Below are 12,830 nucleotides of genomic sequence, written 5' to 3'. Positions count from 1 at the left end.
ATATCAGTTGAACACCTTTTTGTAAATTATACATTCATAAACAAATCCATTATATATTAAACGAGAAACATTGTAATAAATGCGTTAGCACTATGATAGATATGTGATAGCCTCACAACGATTTGAGAATGAGCACGTTGACGTGTCACGTGTAGAAAACTTCTCAGCCAAACTCTACATAAATGTATTCATACTATATACTTTACGTTTTGTTCTAAGTGGGGGTTATTGGTTGGTGTATTTTGATGGATTTGAAAATCTAAACTAAATCTAGTGTTATTAATTCTATGATTTTAAAATATGTATTGAAATCATGTGTTATTCGTTTAATGATTCATAAATTTTAATTCAAATCAAGTGTTATTCAATCATACGGATTTATTAATAGATTTGATTTCATAATGTATTTGAATGAATTTGCATGAATTTCTTTGTTAAAAATACAAAGGCTCAAATCCGAGAGAAAACCTCCGGATTTGTAAATACTAATCCGAGAGAATTAGAAAATTTGTATATTTTACTTGGATTTATAAATATTGTATGAATTTCTACATCAATCAAAATATATAAACCAATAATATCTCCTAAATATAAAATTCACATGTAAGGTTCCAATAAAACTCACACTATCCATATTTTTTTATTCGAATCAAAACGGACAATGAATCGAAATTCCAATTATACATATATTACTTTTATTATTTACGGATAAGTTGGACAAAATATTTGTAAATTTTTTGTTTTGATTCGTTATCCATTTTGATTCGAACCAAAAAATTGGATATTCGTAACACTACGAAGCAAATCAAATACTAAAATGTAATATCTGTAAAACATGAAGCAAATAAAAAATACTAATATTTTTAGGAATGTATATCCGATTCGATCCGCTTTATGCATATATATACATATATTAAAAATATATATATGTTATAAATATATTATAGTTTATATAATTTTTAGAATATTTTTTGTATTAAATTTATTATATTAGGTATCAGAATTTTAAAATTTAAATAATAATTTATTTTTGTAAAGAAATATTATTATTTTATATTATTTTTAGATTTTCATTTATTTTTTAAAAAATTATTTTATTTACGTATCAAATTGGATATTCGTGAAACTAAAATTTTCTGGATATCCGAGACACAGGATATCCGAGACACCAGATATCCGGGTAGCTACGAATCAAATCGACACTAATACCTCCAAATATCTGGATATTCGATCCGTACCAACCCCTATTTACCCCTATTTACGGATACAATTTTATTTTCTTTATATGAAAGAAAATTCACTAATGTCTAGGCTTATTTTATTTTTTGTTATCACCGGAAAACCAAAAAAAATCAACGATTTGAACCGAACAAATTAAAATAAATATTAATTTAGAATTATAGCTATATTTTAGGAGATTTAAAAAACAACATAAAACCGAACCGATATTCAAATTAAAACAAATTTAATGTCTTTTTATTAAAAAAATAACAAAACTAATAATCATATTATATGGGAGGCGGGTGTTATTACCTAGTTCATATCAAGAGAGCTTTTGTCTTTATAAAAGATAGTGCTATATTTATCGTTGCATGTGTATTTGTACGTAGAGTTGCGCATCGGACGGTTCGAGATCGGTAATTATGGTGAATCAAACGGCCATGATTGATGCGCATGTTCATCTTCAGTTGAAAATTTTGGCCGTTGCTATGACTTGGACCCATTGCTTTCAATACTATACAAGTAAAGTCATGGCCACACTAAAAGTTGCCTTGAGTAATTTTCACAATCTACAAATGACATGAGACAAGAACTCCAAACACATGGACTCTGTCTTCTCGTGTGTTGCTTGCTTGCTTGTGTTCTACTCCCAGCAAATCGACGTTACACAAATATAAGTCAAACTTACGTTAGACAAATATAAAATCACAAGTCTGAAAAAGTCAATTGTAATTTCTAGCCCACTGGGCCTAAACGACCCGTTTTACTAACCCAAATCTCTATTTTTCTTTCAATAAAAATAAATATAAAACATTTCAATCAGCCCTAGCAGGTTTGGTTAGTCTATGTCACTCTTCTTCCTCAGAAGAGCCAAGCCGTTATTTACATCTCCTTCTCAGGCCAGCTTCGTATCTCCGACGCTTACGAATCTAATCCATCGTTCGTTTCACGGTTCGAGAATAATGGTACGGATGATTCTGAATTGTTTCTGCCTGTTGTTTAAGCTCAGAGAATCTAATGTTTGTTTTCATGAATTCGCAGTCCGAAGCTGAGAAGAAGATCCTCACAGAGGAGGAGCTTGAGAGAAAGAAGAAGAAGGATGAGAAGGTTTGACTTCTTAATCTTCTTTTTTTTTTACAGTTGTGATAAAGTTAGAATCAGCCTTGTTTATGTTGCTCTCCTGCAGCTTGATTACAAGAATTTTAACACTTCGAATCTTATAGACCAATGCAGTTTGATTTTGTTGCTCAATCAAAGAGATCCTTAGAGAGATTAGATAGTGATGCAATTGATGAATGACGATAAGGACATTGATAGATAGATAGATAGATAGATAGATAGATAGATAGATAGATAGATAGATAGAATACGTTGTTGCTTAAGATAAGAAAGTTAGTTCAACTGTTCAACCATCTTTGCTATATCAGAATTTAATTAGTACAGTATCAACTTTGAAAGTGACTTTTAAAGAGCATTTTAATAGGCTAGAGAAAAGGAGTTGAAGAAGCAAAAGGCTGCGGAGAAAGCAAAGCTTGCAGAACTCAAGGTAACCTCTGAGGAAAGATACATACTTTTTTTTCCCCTGGAACATGGAATAATGAATTCGTTTATCATGGTGATGGTGTGATTGTGGTATTAGGCAAAGCAGGCGAAAGATGGAACCAGTGCCCCTAAAAAGAGCACAAAGAAGAGTTCCAAACGGGATGCAATCGAAGAGAATCCTGCGGATTTTGTTGACCCTGAAACTCCTCTTGGTGAGAGGAAAAGACTCTCTTCACAGATGGCTAAACAGTACAGTCCTGCTGCCGTTGAGAAATCGTAAGTGTGTAGAGCTTTGAGCTTTTTGTGTTCATTAATCTCACAAAACAACTCTAGGTAATCTTTGTGTTATACTTTGATTGCGTGTCAGATGGTATGCTTGGTGGGAGAATTCTGACTTCTTTAAGGCGGATGCTAAGAGTTCTAAGCCACCGTTTGTTATTGTAAGGCCTCATTTCTTGAATTCATGTTCATTCTGGATTAGACCTTGTTTCTATTGTCTTCACGAATACTTTAACCGTCCAACGAAATTCAGTTGAGAAAGTCTTGAGCATTTGGAAGTTATTAGTTACAATTCTAAATTCTGTAAAGGGTTTCTCTAATCCTATTGTTGATTGTGCAGGTTCTTCCTCCTCCAAATGTGACTGGGGCCTTGCATATTGGCCATGCCCTCACATCTGCCATTGAGGTTTCATTTTATATTGGTGCTATTGCTCTGTCTATTGTAACTCCTGATGATCACCGACATGAAATTATCTGATGCAGGATTTGATTATTCGTTGGAAGAGAATGTCTGGTTATAATGCTCTGTGGGTGCCCGGGATGGACCATGCTGGTATTGCTACACAGGTTCGTCATTACCGTCATTGTTCTTAACTTATCTCTGGTCCCAAATTGATATAAGTTTAGCCTATAGAGCAAACATCTTCTTTTGGCATGATTGTAGAATATTTTTATTTGCACATTGTTATATGCTATTTGATTGGATGTACATTCTAGGTTGTGGTTGAGAAAAAGCTCATGCGTGAAAGAGGATTGACTAGGCATGACGTTGGCCGTGAAGACTTCATAAACGAAGTAAGTTGAAAATAAATTTCGCTCACGAATCATTTTCCATTTTGCATTGCTAAAAAACATTTGTGGTTCCTTTATGATCATGTAAAAGGTTTGGAAGTGGAAGAACCAACATGGTAGCACGATTCTAACACAACTACGGCGTCTAGGAGCTTCTCTTGATTGGTCTCGTGAGGTAAAATTCGCTGAACCGACCTTTGTTGGTCAAATGTTATGGAAAATTGGCAATGTTATTATTTACTACTACATTCTGCCTGTATTTTGTAGTGTTTTACAATGGACGAGCAAAGATCAAAAGCTGTTACTGAGGGCTTTGTACGGTTATACAAGGAAGGGCTTATCTATAGGTTTGTTTAAGACTGACTTTGTTCTTTTAGGCTATAGAATTACCTTTAGTAAAAGTACTTGGAAACAGAAATGTACAAAAACCAGGAGTAGTACTCTTTTATTTTTTCAGTTACTTTGTTGATAGAAACCACATGTGAACTTGTGCAGGGATGTTCGACTTGTTAATTGGGATTGTGTTTTGAAAACAGCCGTATCTGACGTTGAGGTAAGCCAACAACTGTTGGACTATGATTATTAGACGGCATCCTTCTTATACGGAGTGTGTCTGTTTCTGTAGGTTGAGCATATCGATATCAAAGAAAAAACGCTGTTAAAAGTTCCTGGCTATGAGAAGCCAGTAGAATTTGGTCTGCTAACTTCATTTGCTTACCCTCTGGAGGGAGGCTTGGGCGAGGTTGTCGTTGCCACTACTAGGGTGGAAACAATGCTTGGGGATACTGCCATTGCTATTCATCCTGATGATGCAAGATACAAGCATCTTCATGGAAAATTCGTTGTGCACCCATTTAATGGACGGAGGTTGCCAATTATTTGTGATGGTATACTTGTTGATCCAAACTTTGGTACTGGTTGTGTTAAGGTACATGCTCGCTCTTATATATTTCGATGCTTCGTTTGTGCCTCTATTAGTTGGTTTACTTGCGTTAAAGTTGCGTTATTCTTCTTTTGTAGATCACTCCAGCCCATGACCCCAATGATTGTGAGGTCGGAAAGCGTCACAATCTTGAATTTATAAACATATTTACGGATGATGGAATGATCAACACAAACGGCGGTTCTGACTTCACAGGGATGCCACGCTTTGCAGCGCGTGAGGCAGTTGTTGAAGCTCTGAAGAATAAGGTAATTCACTAATACTTCACGTAACAAATCATAGCAACTTGATTCTTCGTTTGAGAAGATATTGTTACCGAGGGTGGTTGCTTGTAGGTGTCTTTCATATCTTACCTTAACTGTTTCTTTCACTATATAATATTCCAGGGGCTGTACAGAGGTGCCCAAAACAATGAAATGAGGCTTGGACTTTGCCAGAGAACGGGTGATGTCATTGAGCCTATGATTAAGCCTCAATGGTACGTCAACTGCAGCATGATTGCAAAGGAGGCTCTCGATGTTGCCATCACTGATGAAAACAAGAAGCTCGAGTTTATACCAAAGCAGTACACGGCGGAGTGGAGAAGGTTTCTTTCATTTACCATTTTCTCTATGGTTCTATCATTAGACTACCATCTATTAATAATTTCAATGAACCTTAACAGATGGCTAGAGAACATACGTGACTGGTGTATTTCAAGACAGCTTTGGTGGGGCCACCGGATTCCAGCATGGTACGCAACACTATTGGAAGATGAGCGCAAGGAGGTCGGTGCGTACAGTGACCATTGGGTTGTTGCAAGAACCGAGGAAGAAGCTCGAAAAGAGGCTGCTGAAAAGTTTTCTGGGAAGAAGTTTGAACTCACCCAAGATCATGATGTGCTTGATACGTGGTTCTCTTCTGGGCTCTTTCCGTTATCTGTTCTGGGATGGCCTGATGAAACTGAGGACTTCAAAGCCTTCTATCCGACATCTGTCCTAGAAACTGGGCATGATATTCTCTTTTTTTGGGTTGCTCGTATGGTTATGATGGGAATGAAACTAGGTGGTGACGTTCCATTCAGTAAGGTACGTGTGGGATGTTACCCTTCTTAACAATCCTTTTCGATGCCAAGTCTTATCTTGTGACCTCTCGTTTATATGCCTAAACATATTTGTTGTTTTTGCTGTAGGTTTATTTGCACCCTATGATACGTGATGCACATGGGCGTAAGATGTCAAAATCTCTTGGAAATGTCATTGATCCGCTTGAAGTAATAAACGGGGTAACTCTCGATGGTCTTCATAAGAGATTAGAGGAGGGTAACTTGGATCCGAAAGAGCTGGTTGTTGCCAAAGAAGGACAAGTGAAGGACTTTCCAAATGGTATTTCCGAATGTGGTGCGGACGCTCTTCGGTTTGCACTCGTCTCTTACACTGCTCAGGTACTATCCATTGCACGCAGCGTCAGAACCTCTTATTTGCTCCTTCAGTTTGTTGTCTTGTAAACTAAGAATATTGCTCTACTCTTGCTTGTTTTTATAGTCTGACAAAATAAACCTGGACATCCTCCGAGTGGTTGGTTACCGTCAATGGTGCAACAAGCTTTGGAACGCTGTCAGATTTGCGATGATGAGGCTTGGCGATGATTATTCACCTCCCCTGACTCTAAGCCCTGAAACGATGCCATTCAGCTGCCAGTGGATTCTCTCTGTACTGAACAAAGCAATATCAAAGACAGTGGATTCACTAAATGCATTTGAGTTCTCGGATGCTGCCAACACAGTATATGCATGGTGGCAATATCAGTTCTGTGATGTGTACATTGAAGCCATCAAGCCTTACTTTGCGGGTGACAACCCTGCGTTTGCTTCGGAGAGGGCTCATGCACAGCATGCTCTCTGGGTATCGTTGGAGACTGGTTTGAGACTGCTTCACCCTCTGATGCCTTTTGTTACGGAAGAGCTATGGCAACGTCTGCCTTCACCCAAAAACTCTGAAAGAAAGGCGTCTATCATGATATGTGACTACCCCTCTGCTATAGAGGTTTGTAAGATCTTCTTAGTGACTTTTCTCTCATTGTTTATTCGGTTTTAAAACTCTTTTCTTCTGATGTTTGATGTCCGCTCAGAATTGGACAAATGAAAAAGTGGAGACTGAAATGGAAACCGTTCTAGCGAGCGTGAAGTGCCTGAGAGCACTCCGTGCAGAGTTGCTAGAGAAACAGAAAAATGAAAGGTCTGAGTATCTTAATTAATGTCCCATTCGAGCAACACTTCGAGACATTTTTATAACCATCCTGCATTCGTTGTTTACATTTTTTGTCTCAGGTTACCTGCCTTTGCTCTCTGTGAAAACAACGTAACTTCTGAAATTGTAAAATCTCACGAGTTGGAGATTAGAACACTTGCAAATCTATCGTCGTTAGAGGTAAGACAAGTCCACCTTTGGTTATGGTTACTCTACTTTTTTTCTGTTTCTTTTCTGAGTTATTTTGGTATAGGTTCTGTTAAAGGGAGAACACGCAGCCCCAGCTGGATCTGCAGTTGAGACAGTGAACGAGAACCTTAAGGTGTATCTCAAAGTGGACAGAGCCATTAACACAGAAGCAGAGCAAGAAAAGATCAGAAACAAGATTGACGAACTACAAAAGTAAATCCCTTAATCTCATAACCAAATCAAAACAAAAATGTTTGTCAGAACGTAGATCTCGTTTGACCATTTGATTTCTCTTTTCATCAGACAAAAGGAGAAGTTGCAGAAGATGATGAGTGTGTCCGGGTACGAGGAGAAGGTCCCCGCAAACATTAAAGAAGACAACGCCACAAAGCTCGCTAAGATTCTCCAAGAATTCGATTTCTTTGAGAAAGAGAGTGCTCGTCTCGTTGCAGAGACAGAAAACTCGGGAAATGAACAGCAGAAGAAGTGAGAACACACAAAGCCACGGTTTGGCTGGAAAAATGTTGATCCACAACTAGATGTTTTTGTGAACCGGGTTTTACTACAGTTTTTGAAATAAAGGAAAAATGTTGTGGACTAATTTGTTTTTGTGAAACGTCAAGATCACTTTGAATCGTTCTTATAAGAGTTGATTACATTAAGAGACACCTTTTGAGCTTAGGGGTGATATGTATCTAATGACTAATGACACGAGGAAGGGGGATAATTGTAGTTAGAGAAGTTTATGGGTCATGTGTAAACAAAACAAAATATATTGGTCAAAAAAGATATTTTATGGTCTTAAATGGGGTTTCGTGTATGATTAATCACGTGGCTTGAATGTCCTCACACAGTTCACCGTTTGTCTCTATACAGTTTCATTAGATAGGAAAAGTAAAACAAGAAAAAAGTACGAGAAAAGGACACTTTATATCAAGTTTTGAGAGATTCTCCTAACACCTGTCGCTGTTTCAACGGTCAATTTTTATAAAATATTGGAATGACTTTGTCCGATAATGATTACAACACCAACTAAAATGCACAATTGAGTAAAGGAGTTGTTTTCATCAAAGTTTGTCTGAAAAAAAACTATGGGTTCCGTTGAAGAAGAGCAATCCCTCATCGAACAAGGTTCAATACAGGTTCAAGCTCTCCTTGGGATCGCTTTTGTGTATTTGTTCATTATTTTTTTTCCATCTGGGTAAAGCTATGTGATGGTCTTGTGGATTGTGTACATCAATTCCTTATTAGTTTGCTGATTTTATTCATAATATTGTCTCTCTAATTCTACTTAATTACTCTACCATATTATGACTAAAGTTAGATTAGTGTGGGCTAAAAATTCGATTGCATTTTCAAATTTTACTAGGAGGAACTGAAACTATATGCAGAAGATGGCTCCATCGACATCAATGGAAACCCACCGTTAAAGGACAGAACTGGGAACTGGAAAGCTTGTCCTTTTATTCTAGGTCAACACTTTGACTTGCTTCTGTTTGTCATAACTTTTTAACTCTTTTTTTTTTTTTTGAGTTCTCGTCTCTGTAAAATGTGCAGGCAACGAATGTTGTGAGCGGTTGGCTTACTACGGTATTGCTATTAATCTCATTACTTATCTCACCGCTGAACTCCACCAAGGAAACGTTTCCGCCGCTAGAAACGTCACGACATGGCAAGGAACTTGTTACATCACTTCTCTCATTGGAGCCGTCTTAGCTGACGCTTACTGGGGTAGATACTGGACCATTGCTTCTTTCTCCTCCATTTATTTCATCGTAAGTCTCACCTTTTACAAGCATATGCTAGATCCCTCTTTTTTGTTGTTCTTGAACTCTGTTTTGGTCTTTCTTGATGTTTAGGGAATGTCTGCTCTGACTCTCTCCGCAACAGTTCCATACCTGAAACCCTCTGACTGCATCGGAGACTTCTGCCCGTCGCCAACAACACCTCAGTACTTAACCTTCTTCCTCGGGCTTTACCTTATAGCTCTTGGCACCGGGGGAATCAAACCGTGCGTCTCCTCCTTTGGTGCAGACCAGTTTGACGAAAAGGACCCGAGTGAACGTGTTAGAAAGTCTTCTTTCTTCAACTGGTTCTACTTCTGCATCAATACCGGAGCGTTTGGATCCTTTCTTCTTGTCTTGGTTCAAGAGAATATCGGCTGGGGGTTAGGTTTCGGGATACCGACTGTGTTCATGGGATTAGCTATCATCAGTTTCTTCTTTGGCACTCCTCTTTATAGGTTTCAGAAACCTAAAGGTAGTCCCATCACAAGGATCTGCCAAGTTCTTGTGGCTTCATACCGTAAGACCAATCTCAAAGTCCCTGAAGACAGAACACTTCTGTATGAAACTGAAACACAAGAGCTGTTCGTTGCAAGTAGGAAACTCGAGCATACAGATGATTACAAGTAAACCTTTTCTCCTCTCATCATTCACTTGGTTCGGTTTGTATAAGGCCGGTTCTAGGCACAACCGGATGAAACATTCGTCTCGGTTCCCAAATTTTAAAAAGCTATTATATGGAGTCGAGGCGAAAGTATATAGAGCAAGATCCTTAGAGTTATACAATCAATTGAAACATTCAAAAATTAAAAAGCTATTATATATTGTTACATTCAAAATCTAAATTGTCGATTTTTTTTAATTAAGATTAACCTAAAAATGTTTATGGTCCTATAAATATTTGTTTAGACATAACTCGTATATACAATGTCCATGCAGGTATCTTGATAAAGCTGCTGTTTTATCATTAGAAGAAGCAAGATCCTTAGAATTTTTCAATCCATGGAGTCTATGCACCGTTACACAGGTCGAAGAAGTCAAGATTCTAATCCGAATGCTCCCTATATGGGCTTCAGGTATCATCTTCTCATCTCTCTACGCCCAAGCAACCACCATGTTTGTCCAACAAGGAAGAGCCATGAACTGCAACATCGGCTCCTTCAAGATTCCACCAGCGACTCTCGGGGTCTTCGACTGCGTCACCGTCCTTATTTGGGTCCCACTCTACGACCGGTTCAACGTCCCGGTCGCTAAACTTCTCACAAAAACCGATAATGGGTTCACCGTGCTTCAACGAATGGGAATAGGTCTTTTCATTTCTATCTTCGGTATAGCAGCAGCAGCTGTGGTTGAGATGGTTCGGCTCGGTATGGCGGAAACCGGAACCGATGTTTCTTTAACCGTGTTTTGGCAGGTTCCGCAGATATTTATATTTGGTGCAGCAGAGGTTTTTTACTTTGTAGGACAGCTTGAGTTCTTTTATGGTCAGTCACCAGACTCGATGAGGAGTGTGTGTAGTGCGTTGGGACTACTGGCTAATGCGTTGGGGAGTTACTTGAGCTCGTTAATCCTCACGGTGGTGACGTATTTCACGACCAAGGACGGTGGAGATGGGTGGATTACGGATGATCTTAACGAGGGACATCTTGATTACTTCTTCTGGTTACTGGCCGGTTTAAGCACTTTGAATGCATTGGTTTATGTTTTTTCTGCTGTTAATTACAAACAAAAGATAACGTCGTAATTGTAGCTTTTGTTCGTTTTTTGCCCTTTATTTTTTATTTTTTTTGGTTTCCTATCAGAACATAATAACAATTGTCATATTTATCTGTAGAATTTAGTCACTTTCATTTGTAGTTTTCTCAATCTTCTGATTTATGATAGAAAGTTATCAAAGCTGACCAAAGCTTGAATGAATGATTCAAACCAAAACCGAATTAAATTTAAATAAACCAAATCTAAACGATAAGAGGATTAATGATGTTCTCTCACCAAAAATCGAATGGAATGTAAACCGGTTCGAATTAAGTTATTTGGCAAAACTAAAGTTCAAAATTGGTTAATGATATAGCCGGTATATATCGGTAAAAATTTTACAAATTAATAAACACGAATAAATTTTATTAATGAATTGCTAAATGGGATTTTCTACTATATAATCCCAAATTTGCAAAGCCTAAGCATATAATTATTGCCTTGTTTTATTTCCCATCATAAAGTATTTTCTTCCTTTTGCTTATGTTCTTCTTATTCTGGAACATTAGATCTGGTTTCAATAACTTGAATAAGTATTATTGGACCCACGATTACTTTGCCGCAGCCTTTTCATTTCTTCAGAGTATTATCTAACATTTGGTCTCGGTTTCATTCTTTTATGTAATGATACTATTTCTGATAACTCGTTGCATATTTCTTTATGCCCATTATTCCTCGTTACCGCTTTTCCCTGGAACATTAGGTAAGTGTCTGATTTTCTCTTTGTTGAGATCATTTGTTTGGTAAGAGGTTATTATTATTAGGCTGGTCAGGACTCCAAGTTGGCTATGTATGCACACTCTCATACGGTCATACCTTTATCTATAGATTTGAAAACATGTTTTCTGTTATCTAACAAATCGTGTAATGCAAATTTCCATACCAAATGTTGTGCATTCCAACAAATATATAGAACCAGAACAGATAGATACCCTCCTTCCTTATGGTCTAGAATACATGGCTTTGGCATCAAATCTTTAGAAATACGTCTTGATATACGTATATGTACGTTAAAGAAAATGAAATGAGCACATGTTTTAAGTTTTGGGCAGGGGCTACATAAACACTAGACCCGGTGTTAATAAGTTTTTAAGTAGACCGCCTAAAGACTCTGCATTTAGATATCGTATAGAAGAATCTGCAAAACAAAAAAAATGCAATTATGGATTGGTGGATAAGAGAACTTATATACAAAGCCTGTAAAGGGGGAATTATTCTCTCTATGTCCCTCTCCTTCTTCCTCTTCTCACCTGCCATATTACAATCTACACAATCAAACTTGTGTTGTTCTTCAATTATCTCTGTTGCTATGATTACAGCCATGTGTGCTGCCTCTTGAAAACCTAATTAGCTTCTCTCGAATTTTCAACGTGTTATGATTTCCCTTTATTTGAGTTATCTCATACTTTTGATATATCTGGACAGGAAGGTCTCAGCTTATGCTCCCAGTGTGCTATGTCATCAAATTCAATTGTGTGTCCAAAATTCTCCTTGTGACCTTTTTTCAGTGTTGCGTCTATTGTTTACATAGCCGTATCCTATGTCAGGATTCGGGTGGATTTAAACAACAATCTTAGAAGGATCTTCATAGTAAACTTCCAATTTTTAAGGAAAGAAAAAGTCAAAGGGTTGTTTGGTTTTTATTCCTACTAAATAGATATTCACATTACAACATCAATATCATTGTATATACTGAATAGTAATAATAACATACTAGGTTACGATCCGCGCCTTGCGCGGAATGAACATTATATATATAAATTATTTTATATATTATATGTTTATAACATATTATGAAATAATTAATATATATTAAATAATTAAAAAGTCATTATCTACTATTTATATAATTAAATTGGCGCGAACATATAAATAAATTTTATAAATCGAAATAAATATTTTTTCTATTTAATATGATATATAATTAAATTTAAATGATAATAACATATATATGGTATATTTTAATATTAATATTTATTAGATGATGCTTTTTGCTCATATTTTTTTTTATCATTTGTATTTGTTATAGCAAAAAATCTAAATTAGTGATAACAAAATTTTCACTGTGGGATTAATGGTTTAAGTAATTTATAATAT

General features: G+C 36.7%; 2 protein-coding genes across 2 annotated transcripts; both read left to right on the top strand.

The window, feature by feature from the left end:
* The first annotated feature begins 2,028 nt into the window (after positions 1-2,028).
* LOC103872259 (valine--tRNA ligase, mitochondrial 1) lies at positions 2,029-7,875 on the top strand. The gene is made up of 21 exons (XM_009150595.3): positions 2,029-2,186; positions 2,263-2,328; positions 2,705-2,767; positions 2,861-3,039; positions 3,131-3,203; positions 3,383-3,448; positions 3,526-3,609; positions 3,760-3,837; positions 3,926-4,009; positions 4,102-4,181; positions 4,330-4,387; positions 4,460-4,762; positions 4,855-5,025; positions 5,164-5,363; positions 5,442-5,844; positions 5,949-6,200; positions 6,301-6,801; positions 6,887-6,993; positions 7,086-7,185; positions 7,259-7,407; positions 7,498-7,875. The coding sequence occupies exons 1-21, from the start codon at positions 2,067-2,069 to the stop codon at positions 7,682-7,684; spliced, it is 3,324 nt and encodes a 1,107-aa protein (XP_009148843.2). The 5' UTR covers positions 2,029-2,066; the 3' UTR covers positions 7,685-7,875.
* Positions 7,876-8,044: 169 nt separating this feature from the next.
* On the top strand, positions 8,045-12,633 carry LOC103872258 (protein NRT1/ PTR FAMILY 8.3). The gene is made up of 5 exons (XM_009150594.3): positions 8,045-8,336; positions 8,564-8,666; positions 8,752-8,969; positions 9,054-9,604; positions 9,918-12,633. Exons 1-5 carry the CDS (start codon positions 8,286-8,288, stop codon positions 10,720-10,722), a joined length of 1,728 nt encoding a protein of 575 aa, XP_009148842.1. The 5' UTR covers positions 8,045-8,285; the 3' UTR covers positions 10,723-12,633.
* The last annotated feature ends 197 nt before the right edge of the window (positions 12,634-12,830 follow it).

The sequence above is a fragment of the Brassica rapa genome, chromosome A06 (assembly GCF_000309985.2).
Source record: "Brassica rapa cultivar Chiifu-401-42 chromosome A06, CAAS_Brap_v3.01, whole genome shotgun sequence".
NCBI classification, from domain to species: Eukaryota; Viridiplantae; Streptophyta; class Magnoliopsida; order Brassicales; family Brassicaceae; genus Brassica; species Brassica rapa.
This window is presented reverse-complemented; position numbering and strand designations above follow the sequence as displayed.